This window comes from Danio rerio, chromosome 23, assembly GCF_049306965.1.
Source record: "Danio rerio strain Tuebingen ecotype United States chromosome 23, GRCz12tu, whole genome shotgun sequence".
NCBI classification, from domain to species: domain Eukaryota; kingdom Metazoa; phylum Chordata; class Actinopteri; order Cypriniformes; family Danionidae; genus Danio; species Danio rerio.
In genome coordinates this window covers 31205226-31230248 of record NC_133198.1, presented here as the reverse complement: position 1 = coordinate 31230248, position 25023 = coordinate 31205226, and the positions used below count along the sequence as shown (strand labels likewise).

At 38.6% G+C, this 25023-nt stretch overlaps 1 protein-coding gene across 2 annotated transcripts in view; it reads left to right on the top strand.

The window, feature by feature from the left end:
* Positions 1-25023, top strand: part of znf385a (zinc finger protein 385A) — a 142130-nt gene that overhangs the window by 18388 nt on the left and 98719 nt on the right. The window contains exon 1 of one of the 2 annotated variants that reach the window (XM_009296959.5): positions 4098-4623. The exons of the other annotated variant lie outside the window; for it this stretch is intronic. Within the exon in view, the coding sequence (XP_009295234.2) occupies positions 4614-4623 (10 nt within the window). The 5' untranslated portion in view covers positions 4098-4613. Of the gene's footprint in view, positions 1-4097; positions 4624-25023 lie in introns of those variants that run through there. 2 annotated transcript variants of the gene reach the window in all.

Genomic DNA, 25023 nt, shown 5'->3' with positions numbered 1-25023 from the left:
TATGATAGCATGTTCTGTTTTTGTTTGTTTAGAAGTCTTTGATCTGTGTTAGATTTACATTTCAGTCTAAGTACTCCAGAGTTTGTTATGAAGCAGATCAAGACCTTTCTTTTCAGCTGTCCCAGTCTGCTTGTTTGGTGTGCAACTCTCATGCTTATGCAAATGAGTCACAAAAAAGTCACCTGAGTTATTTAAGTCAAATGTGCCATGTCTGAATGTTTCCTTTTTAAAGTTAATCTTTAAAAATGGGTATTTTGTTTCATACTGTATATTATAAACAAGGTTTTTCTTTTTCGAGTCTGTGACCCCCAAAATAACAATTCCAATGACTCGCAACCCCATTATCCTCTGAGGTAGTTATAAACATACAAGCATTGCACATAATGGTCCACACACACCAATAGGCCTATATAAAGACAAGCATAACGGCAAAAAAGTGCAACAGTCTAACAATCATATTATTCTTTTTTTGGCACAATGTGTACTACACAAGTCTATTCTTGGTTTAATTTTGGAGACCACCACTTGAAGATCATCCTCTATTTTTAGTCGTGTATGATTTTTAAAATAATAAAAAAAATATATATTTTTAATGTATGCCAGTGCCATAAAAGTGTCAACATTTACCATGGTGCTGTAAAATCTGCTGCAACTGATGCTATTAATATTATATATTAAAATTAATATTGTTAATAAAATGTAAACACCCAGGGGTCATAATCTAAAGGGAAAAAAATGAAAGGCTGATGGCTTTTTATTTGCATGATGTTGTTTTTTAATGTAACTTGTAAATACTATTTTCTAAGCCCATGAAGCCCTGATTACTGCATCTTTTCAGACAAAGTAATATACAAAAAAATATATATTTTTTATGGTGGTTCTTTCTGAGTAGGTAGTGCTGTCACCTCACAGCAAGAAGGTCGCTGGGTTGCTGGTTCAAACCTCAGCTCAGTTGGCGTTTCTGTGTGGAGTTTGCATGTTCTCCCTGCATTCGCGTGGATTTCCTCCGAGTGCTCTGGTTTCCCCCACAGTCCAAAGACATGTGGCACAGGTGAATTGGGTAGGCTAAATTGTCCGTAGTGTATGTGTGTGTGTGTGTGTGTGTGTGTGTGTGTGGATGTTTCCCAGAGATGGGTTGCGGCTGGAAGGGCATCCGCTGAGTAAAAACGTGCTGGATAAGTTGGCGGTTCATTCCGCTGTGGCGACCCTGGATTAATAAAGGGACAAAGCCGACAAGAAAATGAATGAATGGTTCTTTCTGAATTGGTGCTGGACAAGCTGCTGAAATAACAATAGTGTTGTCTAAAGAAAAAGTTAGTTGACCTATTGAGGCTTGCTGGTAAAGCTAGTTAAGACTCGTTTAGAATTTAATTAAAAACGCATATAAGCTTAATTTGAAGTTTGAATTTAAGGAAACAACCTGATGTGTTTCTGTTGGCTTCATTGAGTGTGATGCGGCTTGGATGAGAATCAGTACCTCCAAGTCTGAGGCCATGGTGCTCCACCGGTGGTTTGCCATCACCAGGTTGGAGGAAAGTCCTTACCCCAGGTGGAGGAGTTCAAGTGTCTTGGGGTTTTGTTCACGATTGAGTGAAGGATGGAATGTGAGATTGACAAGCGGATTGGTGCAGCAGGAGCAGTTATGCAGTCAGTGCACCGGTTCGTTGTGGTAAAGGAGCTGAGCCGAAAGGCAAAGCTCTCAATTTACTGGTCAATCTATGTTCCTACTCTCACCTACGCTCATGAGCTTTGGGTCAAGATCTCGGACACAAGTAGCAGAAATGAGTTTCCTTTGCAGGGTGGCAGGGCGCACCCTTATGGATAGGGTGAGGAGCTCTTACACCCGGGAGGAGCTCGGAGTAGAGCCGCTGCTCCTCCACATCGAGAGAAGTCAGCTGAGGTGGCTCAAGCATCTGTTTCGAATGCCTCCTGGACGCCTACCTAGGGAAGTGTTCCAGGCATGTCCCACTGAAAGGAGGCCTTTGGGAAGACCCAGGACAAAGCCTGGAGTTCTCTCCTAAGACTGCTTCACTCGTGACAGGGCCCCGGAAAAGCAGTAGAAAATAAATAAAATGTACAAACCTGAACCTTTCTATAAAGATCAAAGCATTGTTATTATAAAAAAAAAAGTCAGAACAAATGTTGACTATTGGCATGACAACTGTGTTTGAAAGCTTAGAATTTTAGACTTATAGAATCCCTATATTTCCTAAAACATAAAGTAATTTAGGGCGACTCTGTGGTGCAGTGGGTAGCACTGTCACCTCACAGCATGAAAGTCACTTGTTCGAGCCCCAGCTGGGTCAGTTGTCATTTCTGTGTTTGTATGTTCTCCCCGTGTTTGCGTGGGTTTCTTCCGGGTGCTACGATTTCCGCCACAGTCCAAAGACATGTGCTAAAGGTTATTTGGGTAAGCTAAAGTTGTCCGTAGTGTATGTGTGCGAATGGGAGTGTGTGGGTGTTTCCCAGAGAGGGGTTGCAGATGGAAGGGCATGCACTGCATAAATCATATGCTGGATGAGTTAGCGGTTCATTCTGCTGTGGCGACCCCTGATTAATAAAGGGACTAAGCCGAAAAGAAAATGAATGAATTTACTTCCTGTCATTCCAGTTTAAATTTCATTCAACCCCCTGTGGGGCATGGCCTGTTCAATCCAATTTCAAATAAATGTTTAGAAATGCTGCCTGTTTCTTCTCTGCTGTCAGGGTACTTTTTCTATTTGCTTTGCCACTGTTTGGCTCAACAGAAGATGAACTGGGATTCATGACCTTCCTCTTGACCTTTACAAAGTTAATGATTTACAAATCCCCAATAACGAGTGGTTAATCAGTAAAGATCAGTATAAAGAGCTCACCTGCATCAGTGTGTTTACCTATTGGTGGATCAGGGCACACGCACGAGTCCATCCTCATTATGAGTTGTTTGCTCAGGTGCTGGTCTAACAGTGTGTTTGAGTGCTCTCCTGGATCAGATGACGGTGTGCGTGTGAGTGCACATGTAATGTACCTGTAGTATTATAATAATGGAGCTTATACACCCAATTTCCCCCCTCCCTCCTTTATTTTCAGTCTCTGTCTCTGTGCGGTGCACTATCGAGAGTGTCAGCCAGCCTCCTTAGTATTCACATCCCCTCTCGCTGACTTACTGCACAAGCAGAGACAACAGAGGAGAGAGAGAGAGAGAGAGAGAGAAAGGGGAGAAAAGGAACAAACAGGAAGACAAAATAAAAGATTGCAATTTTTCTAGCCTTTGGCTCAAGCGTGCATAGTGTGCGTGCTTGTGTAGAGCTTTGGAGAATTCATATTTGACACCTTTGTTACTCTCTTGCATTTTGCAAATGGTCGATTCACCCCTGCAGCATGGTATTTCTCTGCCAGAAAGGCTGCTATGAGCTCAGTTCTAGTGAGGAGAGTCGAATCGTTTACATGCCGAAGATGTTCAATTCTGAATTCTTTATGAGGTGTATTTCATCCCCACAATGACATGTTTTGAAATTGGCCCAGTTGTGCTAAATAAGACTGTGGCTTGTGTCTGTCTCTCTCTTTGTTAGTTGCTCTGTCTCGCTCATTCTCCCTTCCAGTCTTTTCTCTGTGTCACTCCATGTCTCCTCATCCCTCTGTCAGTTTGAATTTAGTCGAATCTCCTCCTCCTCATTCCTTCGCTCTGTTGCTCCCCGTTGAATCTCTTCCCGATGCTCAATCCCCTTTCCCCCAAACTATAGAGAAAAGCTTTATATTTCCTGCAACAGAAAGACTAAAGGAAGCCTGAGGGAGGTGCAGAGAGAACATTAATCCCCTTACAAGTTCACTGTCTCAAGGTTGCAAAAGGGGGAGAGAATGAAAGATGGGGGAAGTGACCACCACCATCACGACTGCCATAAACAGACTGATTATGAGAGTGCAAGAGATGGAGGGAAAAATGAGAGAGAGAGAGAGAGAGAGAGAGAGAGAAAGAGAGAGTGTGTGGCAATGCTTCCATGCTTCGCACTCTGCAGGATGACAAGCGGCTGCTGCCTCTGCAATTGGCCGGGACTGCCACCAATCAGAGCGCAGACAGGGAAGGTGCCTTTAGGTTATACCCAACCCCAAAAACAAGAAGCGGGGAGAGAGATAGGGAGAGTGAGAGAGAAAGAAAGAGAGTGCAGCGCAGACACCGGCTTGACTGTGCTACTGAGACATTTCTTCATGGTATCTGAGAAATGTTCCTGTTGAAGGGAAACTGTTCATCTTCTGTCTTCTGTAAAGAAGCACTGCTTGTCCTGGTGTGCCTGCAGGGATTTGGGCTCCTTCACTGATCACCGGCATTTCTGACCCCTCTCCATTTCTGGACCCTCCCCCACACTGCCCTCTGACTCACCTGAGAAAAGCCAGCAGAAGACCTGCAGATCCCTCCCCTCAGAATAGTGCTCATTCACCTGGAGAGAGAGAGAGAGAGAGAGGACGTACGAGATACAGGATGGACAACAGCTATGCTCTCTCTCACGCTGCGCTTTCAGCTTAACTCACTTCTGGTTTGGAGAAGAGACGCAGAGAGGAGCGCGGAGACCAACTTGTGCTCCCCTGGATTAGAATTCACGGAGTGCTGGTCCTGATCGCAGGAGCGAGGCTTAAGGATGATCTTAGGTGAGTTTACCTCAAATTCTTCTCCAGTTAATAAAGTGCTGTGGCACCACTGACACTTGAATTAAGATACATCAACGGGGCTTCGAGCGTATAAATTCCTCAACAGCATTCTTGCCAACTTAAAAGGACTTGTGTAGACTTGAGGTGCAAGGAGTGAATCATCGTGGTTACTTCAAGATGAATTTGGGCTGACGCTGAAGGTCACAGTTGTAGCAGCGGGTGTCCAGCGTTACAAGCCGTTTCACCCTTGGTCAGCTGCCCGCTGTCCATTCTCACAGGGGTTTTGACAATGGATTTTGAAGCCAGGCAGGTTTAAAATGTAAAGGGACTAAATTCACCACTTCCTGAGTTGAACTTCCTCACTTGAACTTTATGACATGATAAACTAGGTGCATTTGGTTGACCAGGTGTATCTTGTGCTCGTGTGCGTTTCTTCATGTGTGACATGTTCTTCATGTCTGGTTTTGCTTATTGTTATCATGATTGCAGTAGGCACATACCACTATAGTACATCCACCTGAAACTGATGTTTATCATATCATTAATCTTGTATGAAATATCGATATCATTATTAGCATTATTTAGAAATTCTGCAGAGCTTAAAATAAAAAGTTAAAATAAAAAAACAAATTAGGTAATGATTTTAAATGAATCTTTTACAAATAACAACATTTGTAAAAGACAATGTATAATGAAGTATTTTTAAATTACGTTACGTTAACTTCAGTCTGGTAGGTAATATAAAAGGAACTATAGTTGGCACAAATTAATTTATGAAGGAAAATTTAACATTGGCTAAGAATCAAGTTTGGCGACATGGTGGCTCAGTGGTTAGCGCTGTCGCTTTACAGCAAGAAGGTCGCTGGTTCGAGTTCCAGCTGGGTCAGTTGATATTTCTGTGTAGCGTTTTCATGTTTTCCCCGTGTTCGTGTAGGTTTTCTCCAGGTGCTCCGGTTTCCCTTAACTGCCTAAAGACATGCGGTACAGGTAAATTGAATTAACTAAATTAGCCGTAGTGTGTGTGTGTGTGATGTGTGTAAGTGTGTATGGATGTTTCCCAGTACTGGGTTCCAGATGAAAGGGCATCCGCTGTGTAGAACGTATGCTGTTCATTCCACTGTGGCGACCCCTGATGAATGAAGGGACTAAGCCGAAGGAAAATGAATGCATGAACGAGAATCAAGATAGAAACGATATCTCTAAACCTTTAATCCCCTTCAGAAGATTATAATCATACAGTTAAAATCAGAATTATTAAACCCCCTGAATTATTAGCACCCCGTGTTTATTTTTTTCCCTAATTTCTGTTTAACAGAGAGATTTTTTTAACACATTTCTCAACATCATAGTTTTAATAACTCATTTCTAATAACTGATTCATTTTATCTTTGACATGATGACATAATATTTGACTCCATATTTTTCACGACACTTCTATACAGCTTAAAGTGACATTTAAAGCTTTAACTAGGTTAATTAGGTAGGATATGGTAGTTAGGCAAGTTATTGTATAACGATGGTTTGTTCTGTAGACTATCGAAAAAGATATAGCTTAAAGGGGCTAATAATTTTGACCTTAAAATGATTTTTAAAAAATGAAAAACTGCTTATATTATTCTCAAAATAAAACAAATAAGACTTTCTCCAGAAGAAAAAAACATTATCAAAGATACTGTGAAAATTTCCTTGCTCTGTTAAACATCTTTTGAGAAATATCGAAAAAAATCAAAAAAATCAAAGGGGAGCTAATAATTCTGACTCCAACTGTATAAATATATCAAAATCTCTGCATTTGGCTCTAAAATAAAACCTATAAACAAGCCTGACAGTTTATTAGTGTTTGCCATAATTATTTTATACAATCTTTTGGGTGCTTCAGGAGAGTTCCGTCAGTGCTCTAGGCTATAGATATGTGTGTGGTGACTAGAGGCTGCAGCATCTGAGGCTGCTCATGTTCCTGCAGGGGTTGTGCGAATAATGCCTCTGCGCTCCACTGCAAAAACACAATCGCATCAGACAGTTGTCATTGTATGGCTCAGCTTTAGGTATGTTAGATTATAACAACATGTCTGTTTTAGAGTACCTGTAGCATACCTGTGTGCTGCTGTGCTATAAGTGTTGCTGCGTGTGTTTGTTTGTGTAACACTCTGTGAGGGAACACCAGTTGAGGCCTCATTGTTTAACGCATGCCTGGGCTAATTTAACAGCCGGGCTGCTACTCTTCTCGCCGGCATTTTCCTCGGGGCATGTTTTCTAGGGAGCCAAGCATAATGATTATAGGCCTTGTAATGTGTGATCTGTCTGCTCTATGTGTGTGTGCACGCGCGCATATGCCATTATTACTACAGATAGAAAGGATTTATAGTTGCAGAGCACGGTTATGCACCACACGTTTGTGAAATATATCTCTTTACCAGCTCTAGTAAGCACAGTGGGTTAGCTTGTGGAATATCATTACTATATATGTTCTGTTAAAGGTATAGTTCACTCAAAAATGAAGATTCTGTCATGATATACTCACCCTTCACTTGTCACCCATTTTTTTTCTTTACGTTGAACACAAAATAAGTTATTTTGAAAAAATGTTTGAAAGGTGTAAACATTGACTTCCATTGTATTTGTATCCTACTGGTTTCTAACATATTTCAAAGTAAATTCTTTATTTTGAAAGAGAAATGGAAACTCATAAACCTATGCAACCACCAGAGGGCGAGCACAATAGCGAGTAAATTGGGATTTTTGGGTTTGACTTCCATAGTATTTGTTTTTCCTCCGGGTTTCTAAAATTTTTCAAAACATCTTCTTTATTTTGGAAGAGAAATGGAAACTCATAAACCTATAAAACCACATGAGGGTGAGCACAATAGCAAGTAAATTGTCACTTTTGGGTGAACTAATCCTTTAAAGTCAAGTAAGATTGCAAATAAGTGCGTTTTGTAGACTCTACTTCTTAATTACAATTAAAATTTTAATTCTGTCTTAAATTACTCATGCCACACCGAACAAGTGGGATTTAGATCCTTTTGTAAAACACAAGAGCATATTTAGCATGACAGAATTAGCCCAAGGAATTACCTTTCATTTTACATAAAATGAGCAGCTTGAACATTCGTCTAAACTTTTTCTTTTGTTACAAAGAACTAAAATCTATCTATCTATCTATCTATCTATCTATCTATCTATCTATCTATCTATCTATCTATCTATCTATCTATCTATCTATCTATCTATCTATCTATCTATCTATCTATCTATCTATCTATCTATCTATCTATCCTAATAAAAACGTATACTGATTGTTTTTTAGTGATTGTTTGTTTATGTGTGAGGGGATGCAAAATTGTGATGGAGCACTTGAATTTGGCCTCATTGAACAAACAGACGAGCTCAGACGTGCCGCTCAGTTCCCATCAAAAGCAGCAGGAATGATGTTTGTGACTGAAGAGATGGGCTAATGGCTTCATTAACCCGTCTGATTACAGCTGCGTCTATCCAATCTAATCAGTCACGTCTGACAACCAATGTTTTCAAGTAGGCTACGCCATCTGATGGAGCAATGTTTTCGAACACTCTGTCAGCATCTGTGTGTCCATTAGCACACTTCTATCTTTATTCGCTTATAAATAAGATTCCGACTGTTTAGGGACACGTCTGCATGTGATACCATTTACTTTAAATAGTTAAATGATACAGTGCATTGCTTTAAATGCAGATCTGTTTCAGGACCTCATATCTTTATAATTACTGTTGCTTGTAATATAGGATGTTAGAATTTCAAACAAAGACTTTTGTCATTGTGGTGACCTTTAAATTGCAGATGCACCGAGAACGCCACGTCTCTGCACTATTTTACACTCCAGTAAACAAAAACGATCTCACACACTTTGCCAGACAACACAATGTACTGTACAAGCTGTAGTGTGATGTGAAACAATCCTTTCATGAACTTCCCTTTTTTGTGCGGAATGTGTGTGATGACTCATTTTACAGTCCTTATCTAAATATACTCTAAATGACCTTGACTAGATCCCCTTCCTCCTTTTTATTCTGCACCTGCTTTATGCACATTAATGGCCCATTCAAGTCAATGAATATTACTATAATGAAAACCAAATTAGCATCCACATCAATGCATGATAATCAGTTTGTTAGTCGTTGTGCATTGCTGACACTGCAGTTTTGCCATATGCCACTTTAAATGCTTAAACTTGTTAAAGATGGATGGATTTTGATTGGGTTTTAACGTGTTGTTCATCAGCTAGAAAAAAAGAAGCAAAACAAAAAACACACACATACACACACTTTGAAGATGATTGCAGTGTTATTGTTGCTCAATACTTTTAGCAATGTTGTGGGCTTTCTATTCTAATAGGATAACAATATTTATGAAAATAGCATATAATATCATTATGAAGTTATTGTCCCTGTTCTGATTGGTCCAAAACTTGATTGTTTTCTAACACTACTCATAAACGTTATTTCGCTAATCCAATTTTTTTCGTCTGTTAGTGTAGATTAGATTATGATATTGCATCTTAAATTATTGATATATCATGGACAGTGAACTATTGTCATGATCCCTAGAGATCTAGCCTATGCAGATCACTGGAGAACTACAATTCTGCCACTGAACTGTGCTACATTTCCCATCACACACCCCCCACACACACCAGTTCCGGATCACCACTGATTACTTGCACACAGCTATAGCTCATGAAGAATGATTAGTTGGACTATACAGTATATACACCTCACATTCTCACACACATTGCTGAGTCTTGTTTATTTGTAACATTACTAAGCATTATTCCTGTCTAGGCTTGCTGTGCCTTTTTATCCTTGCCTTATTTATTGTTTATGCTGTTTGCCACCTGCACTGACCTCTTTGCCTGTGACAACCACTATGCTTTTGGATTACCCTCATGATACTGTTTGCTCCTGTTTTAATCATTGCCTGCTTTTCTGTTTAATGAACTGTGTGTGGATCCTGAACTGTGTGTGGTTTAGTTAGTTTAGTTTAGTTAGTTTAACTAACTTCTAGAGCTGGGCGATTAATCAAAGTTAAATTACAAACTCAATTGAGCATACCTATTATTGTCACATACATCTTTCTGTGTTCAGTAGTAAATTGTCTCTAAAGGCCAGAGGCTGCTCTTGTGAGGAAACTCCAAACCTGAAGAAATACTGGAAATCCCCATAGCCTTGCATTATAAAATAAAAAGTTTTAACTGCTTTCTTTGATTTGGGATGACTATAATCACGACTACAGAATATCATTTTACAGAAGAATTTTATTTCAAACACTTCACTGAAGTTATGAAGTGAGTTTGGAGCAAAAGCATGTTAATAATTGTGATATTCACTGGCGTAATTCAAGGCAAATAGCTGTCATTATCACTGAACATTTGTCTTTACGTCATTATCGTGCAAAAAATAGCTTTCGATCAGGGCTGGCGATACTGCAAAAAAATAAAAAAATAAAAATCACTATATTTTGTTTCATAATATTCAGTATTGATAATTATTAAATATTTTATTAAATATTATATATTTTTTATTTATTTAACTACTTTATTTTAATTTACCAACAGTTCTAATAATTAAATAGTTTTAGTAATCAAAAACTAAAATATTGCATTAAAGTGACTCTTAAACTCAACACAAAATATTGCAAGCAACGTACAAGTGCAAGCGCATGGTTTCCTTCACCATTTTAAATGGATGTGCTGTGTTTGTCTGAGGTAATTAGGCTGCCATTATTACTGAAATGTGTATATTCCATACAAAGTGCGAAGCAGATTGGTTAGTTCTTACTTGCATGAATCTCGACGCGCTCGCAACATTTAAAAAAGTTCAGATGTTTTTCAATTTAGTGCACTTGGAAAATGTGTTTATGTCACATGCATGCCATGTGCACATCACTCCTTATTTGCACACGCTATTAACTATGGTTTATAGTCAATGAATACTGATACCCATTTTATCGCCCAACCCTAGTTAAAATTTTTAACTTAATGAAAAAAACTATTTCATAGCTTGTCAGTGTACTAAGACTTTGTACTACTGTTTAGTAAATGCTGCTCCATCTGAAAGCACATGCTGGAGACTCAAAAGAATCGACTTTACTGACAAAATGTCCATGAAAATCACCTTCTATTAATCACCTAGCCCTACAGTACAGACTTGCACGTCTTTAACAGCATGCAAGATGTCATAGTATATGATATGACATACTATACAATCAATAATCCACCATCACCTCATCACTTTAAGTCAAGCAAATTAGCCAAATGCCACAATTAGGCTGAAAATTGTGTAGTTTAAACCTGCCATTAGTGCATGTGTGTTCATGAACATTCAGTCCCAGTGGTGATGATGGCACAGTTGACTCAGATAATGGGACACAAATGTTCTGCAGTAGAGTTGAGATCCACTGAGCCCCACAGTCACCACATAGTGGCATAAATCCACACATACAGACACACACAGTGACTGTCTGGAGCAGTGGCACACCGCCTGGTCCCCGGTGTTTCTGTCGGCAGGACTGAGACAAAGAGTGGGGTTGGCTGCTGAAGGAGAGGTGAGTAACCCGAGCAGCAGCATTGCGATGTGCATTCACTGCCGCCTGCCCAGTGTGGAGTTTCCATTGTGCCCAACCAGTCAGAACGTCCCCCCCTTTTTTCCCTGCACACCTGCACACCTGTCTAAGTGCACAAACACACACACACACACTTACACACACACTAACGTGTGTCTGTATTTACATAAGCTCTACAGTAGCTTCATTAACATTTATGCATTCAGAAGATACTGTTATTCAACTAGTTATTTCACTTTATAAGTCGATGCATTTGATGAAAGTCAACGCCATGCAACCTTTGGGTTGCAACTTCCAGGCTTTTTTGCTTCATCAGTGCCTTTTTCACAAGACAGCAGCCATTTAATTTTGCTTTTCTCATTTTCAAACAAAGGATCTTTTTCTATGTGATATTAACATTTGTTTGCCATTAACAGATGCACTGCTATTTACACCTAGTAATAAGGTTCAAATACATCTTGTGACCACTTGCTCAGATTTTGCCACGCTCTATATCGCTTTCATTTTGCGCTCAGTGTGACGCACATGTACTATTGGATGAACTAACTATGCTACATGTACATTTGTGATTGGACTGGTGAAAATGAATTTTAATACTGGTGTAAATTGGTCCTGTAGGTTAATGCATTTCCTGATAATAAAATCCATGACTTTTGTTTTATTATTTGAGTGCAGCTCTATCGTAGAAACAACTAAAATAAAAGTCATATTTACATATTTACAGTTTTTTAAAGTTACTTAACATCTGTGCTTCTTTCTTTCTGTGTTTTACACTGCCTTACAAGACACAATACAACCAGAGGCATTTGACACCATTAGCCAGATCTGCATCCGCATATTTATATGTGTGAAAAAAAAAGATAAAAACTCTGGATGAAAATCATCCCAGCAGACACACAATATCATGAGATGTTAATATTAGGTTAGATTAAGGTCAACAGCATCTAAGGACAATGTTACTTTGATGTCTAATATTGATGTAAAATGACATTTATATTTGGTTGATTTTAGGTTGTTTTGGAAAGTGATCAAAATCCGACGTCGAACCAACATCATAAACCAACATCATATTGACCTCAAATACTGACATTATTTCATCAGGTATGGCGACCCAAACCCAACATCTAATAGGCGTCATAATGGTAACGTCCACACAACTCAAGCTGTAACATCATTAGACGTTGACAATTTGTTGTTTTTAGGTTGTGTTGGAAAGTATCCAAAATGCAATGCCTTTCAGAGGTTGGACATTGAGTATGTTTACATGGACACCGATAATCCGATTTTAATGTGATTAAGACAATACTCTGATTAAGAGTCGACCATGTAAACAGCGATTTTTGGATTCATTTAATCCAATTAAGTCTTATTTGAACTAAACAGAAATCGGGTTAAGACATGAGGAATATGCGGATTTTAGTCGCATTGTTGAAGTGCAGTACAGACATGTAAACACCTTAATCAAACTATTACTGTCATTCTGGATTTTCGCTGTATTTTGTGTAAGGAAAGTCTATACACACATGCTGTTTGACACTATTCTCTGTACCCACTCAGTCAGTAAAGGACCACAGTGACAGTGTGTTACTTGCCATTTCTTTATAATTGTTTGTAAAAATGACTAACAATTTTACTTATTTACTTAATTCCTACACCATTATTTTCCCCATTTATGAGTTACTTTTATAGTTCTCTTGCATTATATATTGTAGCATTTTGATTGAATGAACAAAAACCAAAAGTAAGCCCATATGGTTTAGAAATGACTCAAATGTGAGCAAATAATGATTAAATGTACATTTTTGGGTCAAATATCCCTCCCCCACTAGTATTTTAGCTTGGTAACAAAAGGCAGAAATACTGCATTTTTCTATGTTTACACATGCCGCTTCTTATTTGTTTCCCCTGGAGGGATGCGTTATGTTTTGTGACATTTCGGCCCAGTGCCCAGGGTCATCTGATGTGTCGGCCTGTCTCGCTGTCTGTCTGTATCTCTGATTTTATGTTCGTTGCAAGCACATCTGTCTTTATGATACGGCGTCCTCTCACGCTTCCTGTCTTTATGGTTATCTGTCATACAAGCCCTCACCTTCTGTCTTCCTCCTCTCTTTTGCTGCGCTCAACCTTAACACTCACCTGCCCCATGAGGTTGTGAGAAAAAAAAATGTTTGTTTGAGCAGTTCAGCATTTTATTCCCATTTTTTTTACCTCCTCTGCATGGCCAGAAGAGAATGACACAGCAATTATGAAATCTGTCTTCTAAAGCCCAGTCAAATGCTGGATTTTACAGCCCAATTTAAGTCAGACTCACCTTTTACTGGTACTTTAACATTATGTACTGCACTGTAGGAAAGGTGTTTTCAGCAATGTGGCTTCAAGATAAAAAGTTTAAAATGGTTAACAGCATATTTCAACTGACCATTACCAACAACAAACTACTCTTGTCAAGGGTGGTCTTTTTAGCCAGAAGGTCAAGGTTTGGCTCGGTTTCATATGTCATTATGTGAGTAAAAACTATAGGTCACACATTATTTTATGGTCGCTTGCTATTAACAAACAATTTACTATGAGTTTTTTACCTCAATAAACTACTAATTTGCTGCTTTTTAATGGGTAGTAAGATGGTTGTTAGGTTTAGATGTTAGAGATTATGATATAATATGATCGTACTTTATTCATTTATTAATTTTCCTTCAGTTTAGTCTCTATCTCAGAGGTTGCCACAGCGGAATGAACCACTAACTATTCCAGCATATGTTTTACACAGTTGATGCCCCTCCAGCTGCAACTGGAGTCCAGTACTGTGAAAAACTCAGTATGGCCACTACACTAAAATACACTACGGCCAATTTTGAATTTATTCGATTCACCTAGCACATGTCTTTGGACTGTGGGGCAAACAGGAGCACCTGAAGGAAACCCACACGAACACGGGGAGAACATGCATACTCCACAGAGAAATGCGAACTGACCCAGCTTGGACTTTATGTGAGGCGACAGTGCTAACCACTGTGCCACTGTTGGCATAAGTGAATATATGGGTAAAAATTATAGGTCAGAAAAATTTGTATGGTACAATTCTTGCTAATAACAAACCATTAACTAAGATTTTTAGTTTAAGAAACTACTGATTTGCTGCTTATTAATAGAATGGGGGTGGTTGGGTTATTGCATTAGAGATGTAGAATAAGATCATACGTTATAAGTACTAATAAACAGCCCATCGCTTAATAACAAACAGGTAATAAGTCAGTAGTTAATATTGTGAATTGGAACTAATGTGTTACCAACGTGTGCTTATCTATCGATGACTCATCAAAAGTAGCTGATTGTCTGTCCTGATAATTATTATTTTTTACTTTATCCAATATAGACCATTTCAATGTGATGTAGGTCACTGGCCCATGAACATTTCCTGCTTTAACAAGAGGCAATTCAATCATATCTTAATGTTAAAACTGCTATCATAATATTATTTATCAATATGTGAACCCTATTGGATTCTCTAAAGCTATAAAAATTAAAAATGTAATACAGGAAATAGGTTAAGACCACTTTTATTGTTTACATCCCTCAAAATGGTTTATACTGCAGTGGTGTTAAAATATGACAATCAATGCATTATTCACAGAATAGTCAATAATAAAGGGCTTAGAACTTCTTAATGGCAAACATTAGCCATAGATGTAATCACCAAAATTATGTGTGGGAACCTTTTAACTGCAGGAGTGGATTATTTGCTGTTATCATTATTCCATTTATTTATGTAAAAGGAGATCCTTTCTGCTTTATTGTTCAGTGTCATTTTAGTATTTTTATATAGTTCAATTTTCATTAATTCGTTCATGCATTTTCCTTTGGCTTATTCCCTTTTCATCAGGGGATGAACCGCCAACTTATCCAGCATATGTTTTACACAGCGGATGCCCTTCCAGCTGCAACCCAGTACTGGGAAACATTCATACACACTCATTTACACACATACACTACATTCAATTTAGTTTTTTCAATTCACCTATAGCGCATGTCTTTGGACTGTAGGGGATTCCAGAGCACCCTGAGGAAACCCACACTAACACATGACATAAATGCCAACTGATATAGCTGGGACTCGAACCAGCGAACTGCTTGCTGTAAGGCGACAGAGCTAACCACTGAGCCACCATGTCGCCCTTGTTTAATTTTTTAAATGTATAAATATTTTTATTGCAGTGGTGTACTATTTATTATTTTAGTTTAATATATATATGTTTATATGTGCATAAACAAACCAACTAATTCTCATTAGATTATAAGTAGACCGTTAGGTTGCGGTTATGGTTGGGGTTAGTGTAAGTTGACATGTACTTACAAAGTTTAATGTCTGTTGAAGGAGCAGTATCAACAAATATTAAGCAGAAAGACTACTAATACTCAAATGGACCATCAAAATAAAGTGTTACCATAGATTTAGTTAATAACTACTGTATGCCTTCTCATAGTGCCACTTAGCCAATAAAGTGATGTTTAAAACATAATTTTTATTCTGTTTCCCTCCATTATTAAGTAATTTGCCTTACTCTTGCCCTTTCATGTTGTGTTCTTTTGTGGCCAAATGTGTTTATAGCTAGAACTGTCAAAGAAATGAGCAGGAATGCTACCAAATAATTTCTTGATGTTTACATGTGCTTCAACCATGTGGATGTTCTATTAAGAATGCATATTTGTGGCTATTTTTTACGATGAGGCGTTTGACTGGTTAAATACACAGCTTATAAATAGCTAAACATTCGTTTTTCACACCTCTGTTGTTCGCTGGAAAAAACTCAGACTCAGTTTTTTTCCATGCCATTTCCCCCTCTCTCATACAGAAACTCTTTAGTTTGGGTTTATGTGCGGTTGCACACCCATTAAAATAAAACACCTGCTAGTGGTTTTGGCTGAGCAAAGGCTGGTTAGCCTCTGCACATTCACTTCCCAGTTTATAACCTAATCAAACCTTATGTTAGCGCTCTGCACAAATGCTTTTGTTTTTGTCTCCGCTGGCAACAATTCAGCCCACAAAACTATCAAGAAAATCCGATATCTGACAAAACGAGCTAGGAAACATTTGACGAAATGGGGGTATGGCGTAATAAATTAGCCACAAGCAGGGAAATCATTACTCACTAAAACAGCATGAGTGTGTTTTCCTCTCAGACAGGTCAGCTGCGTGCATCGTAGGAGGTCAGTTTATTTTTTCGCCACATGGCAGGTTAACTGCACTCGAGCTTCACGCTTAAATCTCCATCCAACTCCTGCTCTCTCCCCATCGAACCCAACCATCTCTCTTAGCCGGACAGTCAGACTCGCTGGGTGCTAGAAGACTGTCAATAGTGGGTGTAACAGACACTAATGAATTGCCCATAACAGGAGCTCTGGGAGGCAGAAATGCATTACTGGCCCAGAAGACTGAATGAAATAGTCCCAACTGTATCTTCACACACACACACACACACACACACCTCATTCCTGGCCTGAATACATTCTCTAATGGGTTCAACATAGTGTGTGTTAGTGCCAGGTGTCCAATAGAGCCGCTCTTTAAAGCACACGGCCAACCCTCTGCGGGATCTTGTAACACAGTGTATTTTCTAACAAAACACACTTCTGTATCTGTGTTTGCTGTGATGCACATGGCCGACCGGATCCTGGCTTTGTTACAGAGCCTGCTTGTTTGCTTTACGGTTTATTTTGTTGTATAGACAGCACTCAGAGAGCAAACAAATCATAAAAGCCTGACTATACAATAGCGGCGGTGGGGTCATCCTTTGAATAAGACAGTTTATGAAATACAGCCACCAGCGCGGATGATAAATACATACATCCGTCCGCAAACTGCACACATTTATCAATAGTTTGAGCGCAAATCTATATGACAAACTGGAAGGCGAGATGAATTATGATGCTTATATATCCCGTTTTTTCGTTTTTGGAAAGGACTGGTGTGAAGGAGAAATGTTTGTGTTTGTGTGTGTGTTTAAGGGAAGAAGCTCTGTAGATGCTCTTAACTGGTATTACATTATTTCCCATTGTTGTTAAGGTTTGGAAAAGAGGAACAAAATCAATTCTCCTTGAAATTCTGGAAGGTCGATGCATGGGAGCGTGGTGGAGAAATGAGGGAGGGGTGGAGATGTGATAGCTTGCAGCACAGAGGGGAAAATCTAACCCACTGACAAGACTATTGAGACTCTTAATACCCTTTCTGGATGGATCCATGCATGGAAACTGAAACGCTTTTTTTTTTTTTTTTTTGTTTTGCAAGTCACTCAGGATGAATGTGTCTTGCTAAATGCCTTAAGGACAGTTCACCCGAAAATGACACTCTTGTCAGTGCATATTTACTCTCATTTCATCTAATACACGTGTGATGTGATTTTCTTACTTTGCCCTGTGGAGCATAAAAGAGGTAGAATGTTCTTCTTTACTATGCAAATGTTTGGCATTTTATCAGAAATAAAATGTGACAGTTTGATTACTAAGTTGCTTTCATTTGATTAAAAAATAGATAATATTTTGTAAGTGATTGTTATAAAATGTTTTTAAAGTGCTCTTGATTTAACCATTTAAGACATAACAAGAGCAGAAGGAACACTTGATTCGACAACAAAATATATCCTTCATCCTTTATTTGTACTTTTATGGCAAATTAGAGAAGTTAATATTACTTAAAAACTAAAATAGCTTCTATGGAGAAAGGGCATAAGAGTCAGTTTTATTTTTTTCATATTGTTATGTCATATAAAATTATATTAATATAAATGTAAAATAATATAATTATAAAATTATATTTTTATAGTTTTGCACATTTTATTTGAATTTATTTTTATTTTGTTATGAGCTGCCATTTTAGGTTACCTCTTGTAATGATGCACTCTCTGTCATTCACCCGAACTACAAATCTCATCTTGCTCTGCAGTCACACAAGACTTCAGTTTAGCAATGTTCCAACAAATTTGTCTGCATTTAGGTCCTACCCCTGTTGTTAAACTCCAGTTTGTTACACATTTAAGGCATTATTTTAGCGTTATTGTTTTAAAATAGTTTGAAAGGCAAAATTATTTATCATAAATGTATGTACCGTGGCCCTTGATGAAAATAATATTTGTATTGTTTTGCATGTTTTAATATTGAATTTAAAAAGTTTATTTTTATTTTGTTATCAACTCTCGTTTTAGGTCACATTTTGTTATGACTTCCAGCAGTACTGACTATGCAGACTGTTGGAGAACACTCTCTGTCATTCACACGAACTACAACTCCCATCCTGCCCTGCATTCACACACTGATTTCAGTTCACTTCCTAATTACACGTACTGTCCAGTTCAGCTGCAGTTCATCCCTACTGATTACATGCCGTAAAGTTGCATTAGCATGTTTAAAAATGGTTATAGTTTAAAGTTCACATTAACTTTAAATACAGTACATTGAAACTTGAAATCTATATTGAAATGTCTTTTCCTCTCCCATGGACACATGCTGTGGGGAGGTTCAATCAAAAGTTAGATTAAGTAAAAGCAGCGTGACAATTTCTGGGAACAAATTGTTGTGGTGTGATTGCTTTGTTCTGCAGATTAGCTTGACCCTCTGTCACCTGGAATTATGTGCCCGAATGTCACACTACGCTCACTCAAGCTCCAAATTACTGATGTTTTTTTTTATAAATCCATCATTAAAAAGAGGCAGAAGACTTTTAATGGGCTTTGGACGCAGTTATAGCTATGCAGGCTAAGCTCAGACCTGCCTGAATGTTTTAGTGTGTGTGTGTTTGAAGCAGATAAAGGCAGAACATGCATCTGAGTGTGGATCCTGCAGCAATGTTTGGATGAGGGCCATAGAGTCATTGGCTAGCAGGTAGCTTCACTGGTGAAAAGAAAAGTGATGCACCAGTCAAGAGTTTGTGGTATGCACACCTGCAGCTTCCCCTCCTCCTTCATTTTGCGATCTGGCGAAGGGCAGAGGATATGGAGGGACTGCGCTCAGACCTGCCCCTGCCCAGGAGGTAAACGCTCTCCTGTGTGTGTGTGCGTGCATGCCTCTGTGGTGATTTGTCTTGGTGTACCAGGCCCACATGGCTAGCCGGGTCCAGCAGTGAACAAGTAAACCTTTCCAACATGGTTACATTTTTGGTTGTGCAAACATGTCTGAGCACATTTCAGCTTCCTTGCGGAGGTGAATTTTGAACACTTCTCCCACCAGTTTGATAATGATAAAAGCATTTAGCTTGTGTAGAACTGCCCTTATTAGTAAAAGGAATTTTGATTTATAAATTTTAAAAAAAAAATTCTTATAGGTAGGTCCACAAATAGTCAAAATAATATACACATAAAAGAAATCATTGTCTATTGTTGGTTGTTTTTTATTCAACCCAGGCTCATTCTGAAAATGTTGTTATATTTACATTTGGAGAGTGCTAAATATGTCCCAGGGGATATATATATATATATATATATATATATATATATATATATATTTTTTTTTTTTTTTGCAAATCCACCAGAAGCCGCTGTGTATGGTTTTTGAGATCTCAAATTTCTCTCATGAGTGCCATTTGCGCCAGCTCTTCTCGCTTAAATCCACCAGAGGCTGCTGTCGACTGACTGATTGACTGATCAACTGACCGATTCCCCCACCCTTTTCTCTAAACACAACCAACAGTGTATTCAAAAGCAATCCAGAAAAAAAGCCAATTCGGCAGCCTAATTTTTGCCACGTTTTTTTATTTTTATTTTATCACATTCCCACTCTGTTATTTACTTCTTTAGTTTATTTTTTGCCTTTTGTTTTTATCTTCCCTGGTTTCTGGAACCGCTCTTTACTGAACTCCAACCCTGTTGTCACGGTTAACTCCTCTCTGCAGCTAAAGTTTGCAGACATACACTGAGAGCACTGGGCAAACAGGTAACATCAGTATAGCCTTCTATACAGAGTTAAGCATTCAGCTGCTAATGTGAAAAGGAACAGCATCATAAGGCATACCATTCATTTTAAAGACAAAATGCAGCCATATGTACTTCTGGCTGCATAATTCGCGATTTTCAGAAATGTATATAGAGCTACATTTTCAGAATAAGCAGATTTTATTTATTAAACAGAAAATGAAAAGGTTATGTGATTATTTTGTTTTATTTTTCACTAAACAGATTTGTTTAAGTGGGTAATCAATTAATTTAGCAAGCTTTTTATTATGATGGTACATGTGTATTGTGTGTTAGAAGTGAATCAATGAGACATTTGCACAACTGATTCATTAAAAACATTATTCAAAATGTGAATTCTTTACTTACTATACATGATCTTTCCACTAAACTGTTCAATAAATTGTTGTTTTCTTTAAATATTTTGATTCGTTTGAGAATAATTTACTGTGTATAATAATAATAATTTATCTTCATTTGGACCATCCATCATTTTTATCCTTATTTTGTTTTCCAATTCATCCTATTGACCTTATTCATCACGTATGAGTGGGTGCAACCATTTGAATCTTATTAACTCGAGACTTCCGGTGTCATTCACTTTCATTTATTTTTAGATGTTAAAAACAGCTTGTTATGCTGCTTGATGTTGGAAACTGGTATTTTCTTATTATATTCTGCTTTGACTGTATAATCATGAACACACTTGTTAGTAGAGCTAGAAGTTTGACCGTTTATGATCAGAACTCAACGCAGCTCCCGAGCTACATGAAGTCCGGTCTGTTACTTGTCGTGTGCAGTGGAAATGTGGCTCAAGGCCTCATTCATACCACGAGCAACTCGCAGCAGAAAAGTAACAAGCAGCCGTTCATTTCAATGGAGAGCTAGCGACTTTCGGTGACCTCCGTCTATGCGAGCGACAGTGATTGTTGGCGAACAGGTGGGCGTGTCGAGTGACACAACAAAGTTGAGAATTCTTCAACTTTACGCAAATAAAGAGCGACTTTCATGAGCGACAGCCAATCGGAGCACCAGTAGAGCTCAAGTGATCCTCTCTCAGCTCGCTCAGAGGCCAGTTGTTTTCATACTGTATAGACCTACACAGACCTGTGTTTGGAGCAGGTCGCCACCCAGAGCGACAGGCAGCTAGTGCTAGTGTGGATGAGGCATTTAAAAGCTGTGCAGCTATGAGAAACAATAACCTCAAAACCTTTATCAATAATGTGGTTTGAGTCCTTTATTTGATCAAAATATCAACCCTTTTGCTATTGCTCGCATGCCAGTAAATATACCTCCCGGTGCCAGTGTTGGCTTACATTATAGTTTGCCAACCCCTGCACTATTAAATGCAAGTTAAAGTGTCTATAGTCTTCCGCTCGAGCCACAGAGGCAGTTTATAGTATTGTGTTGAAAAGCTTTCAGGACCAGAGCTTTTGGGTACTTTCCAAAGTCCTCTATCAATGGTCCAAATAACAGCAGCACTGCTCTCTCCTCCACCGTCTTACTGAGATGTGGCCTGTGGCTTAAACGTGTTGTGATGAGAAACTGCAAAGCGGCTTGAGGAAAAAGACGTGGGCCATTTCCATAAAATTAGCTTAGCAAATGGATGGAAGCAGCAGCCCCTGCAGAGAGAAGACAACAGCACGAGCCGTTAGAGAATACACAATCCTCGCTCTGCAATACGCCCATAGCGCTGATCGCATATACGTGGCCTTTCATGGAATTAAGCAGGAAATATCTTTACACTAGAACCGGATTGGATTAAACAGTGAAGCTGTGCTAAATAAGGTCCCAGCTGCCACTTTTCTGTATTTTCGTTGTCTGTCTTTACATAAGTGTTGCTATATCCAGCGATGGGAGTGATTCGGCTTTGTGGCACCCCGATAATCATAGCGCATACACGGCTACATATCTTCATTAGCGGATTAGCTGTGGGAAATGAATCCTGCTTTGTTCCTCCTCCAACCCGAGCCTCATTCCATGTTTTTTTTCCTTCTGTCATTTCTACTTAGGCTTCTCTCTTGTTTTGGACACACACACACAGACACACACGTCAGCCTGCTAGGATGCTAGCTTCTGTTAAGCTCTTCTTTTGTTCCCTGAAGGTGCATCAGCCGCCCAGTGGGTGTACTGACTCGAGACAGAACAAATTAAGGTCACAGCAGGCAGTGGACAGCAGAGAGAACCTGTGCTAGACCAACCTTCCCTGTCCACCTTCTGCACATCATACGACACAGTTGAGGCCCGTCGCCAACTTACTCTAGGGAGTCATAATCATTTAATCAAGACCCCTTCACGCCCCTTCATCCTCACACTCTCCCCGGAGGCCCAGATCGCCTATTGTTCGTATACAGAGAAATGATGAAAGGTGATGAGCATCTTTGAACTTGAGGAGGAAGAGAAAATAGGGATGTGAAGTATATGTGAGATGTGCTGTCGCAGCTCTGAGGGATGTTTTTTGATACGGATTGGAGAGAAGGAAAAAGAGTGAGAGAGAGTGAGCGTATTACTCGTGAATGGGCTTGGCATGAGTCATACTGCTCTCTGGTGCTTGATGGTGGAGTTCTCCCACAATGCATCTATTTTGGGCTTACTTTTCTGTCACTCTCTATGTACTTAGAAGCGTAACTTCAGAACACTTACATAAGGACCTCGGTGCAGTGCAAAACAAAACACAGTAAAGGCAATTCAGTCTCACAAAAATCAGAGCGGATGACCACTGAATTTAGACAGCATTGTAGAACATGTAGGAAGTAGTGCTGGGGGTCTGCGAGTTCATTATTTTCTTTCATTTGAAAATTTGTTTAAAAAATACTTGATTAAACATCTTATAATGAGCTTTTTTTTCTATTTATACACTACCTGACAAAAGTCTTGTCGTTGATTCCAGTTGTAAGAGCAATAAATAATAATCTGACTTTTAGTTGATTATTTGGAAAAATGGCAGAAGGTCAATTTTTCCGATGAATCATCTGCAACTTCAACTTCAACAGCCTGAGGTTTGAAGACATTTGTGCTGCCCATTACATTACAAACCACAAGAAAGAACAAATTCTTCAGCAGGATAGCACTCATTCTCATACTTCAGCCTCCACATTAAAGTTCCTGAAAGCAAAGAAGGTCAAGGTGCTACAAGATTGGCCAGCCCAGTTACCAGACATGAACATTAGTGAGCATGTCTGTGGAAGGAAGGAGGAGGCATTGCAGATGAATCAAGAGAATCTTGATGAACTCTGGGAGTCCTGCAAGAACACTTTCTTTGTACTGTAATTCCAGATGACTTTATTATAAGGTTATTTGAGTCATTGCAGAGATGTGTGGATGCAGTCCTCCAAGCTCATGGAAGTCATACACAATATAATTTTTTTTCCACTGCACCATGACTTTATATTGTATACTGTACATTATTTGTGATAAGTGATAAGACTTTTGTCAAAGTCAGACCTTACTGTCCTAATTAAATAATTAAAAATCAAGGCATGATCATATTTTATTTTGGTAAAATAAGTGTAATCCAAAGGCATTTGCCTTTCATATAAGCCACTTTTGATACCAACTGATCAACTAGAAGTCAACTTATTATTTGTTGTTCCTAAAACGTAAAAAAGTGAAAAGGTACTAGAACGGGACTAGCAAACTCAGACTTCAAGTATACAGACAGACTGAGAAATATGCTAAATTATTGTTGCAAAAATCAGATCAAAGACCAAAGATCATAAGAAGCACAATGATAAGTTGTTATAATGAATATACACAAATGTATGATTGAAAATATAAAGTATTTTAGGCTCTTTCTGCTAACGCAACTGCTGTTATCTTGAAATGCAAGTATCTTGACCAAAATAAAGATATCATCTAGATGTTTGCTTTTAATCTAGGAAGTCTTTAATGACAACTGTGAAATCACCTCTTGTCTCATTCACCATGTTTTTACACTAAATTAGTTATGAGAGAGTTAGTGTGTTTATAAATTTGTATATGGCAATGCTGATGTGTTTGGTCTTGGTGGAATAGATTTGCTACACTGCTGCTGCTTTGATTATTGGTCCAGAGCAAGAACCAAGACTTGCTACAGCCAATATATTCACAGACATGCAGTCTGAGAAAACAACACACTGCTGCTGCAAACATAACATACATGTAACCTCCCACCCCCAGTTTAGGGCAACTAAAATATACATCCCAAAAAAAAACAAAAAAAAAAAACAAAGAGACCAATCACAAAGTTTCTTTTACATTTTTTTGTACCATGAGCCATTAAACCACGTTCTTATTTCTATGTGTGTCTGGGATACTTTACCAACTGGCCTAACATTAATGTACTTGAGCATAGGTCTCAAACTCAATTCATGGAGGGCTGCAGCTCTGCCCAGTTTTGCTCCAACCATATACAAACACAGCTGGTCAAATTAATCAGTTCAACAACTAACCAAATCCAACTAACCAGTTCTCCCGCAATGCATCTATTTCGGGCTTACTTTTCTGTCACTCTCTATGTACTTAGAAGCGTAACTTCAGAACACTTACATAAGGACCTCGGTGCTGTGCAAAACAAAACTCAGTAAAGGCAATTCAGTCTCACAAAAAAATAAAATGTTTGTATGAATCAAATAAGCAGCCAAATATAACCTATTTGAAGCAAAAAGTTAAACTTAATCTGTTACTTCTGAGCACACAGACATGATTTCTGCAAAAACATGCTGCAGACTGTTAATGCAAAGACACTGAGGTATTTAAACGTAGAGGAGCAAGCTCATTGGCTGCTGAGGCAACAACCATTCACCAGTAGTTGGAAGCAGACTCAATGGAACTTATCAATAGAGTTTCATGACAGAAGTTTGCATTTGTACCTTCTAAATGTTAGAC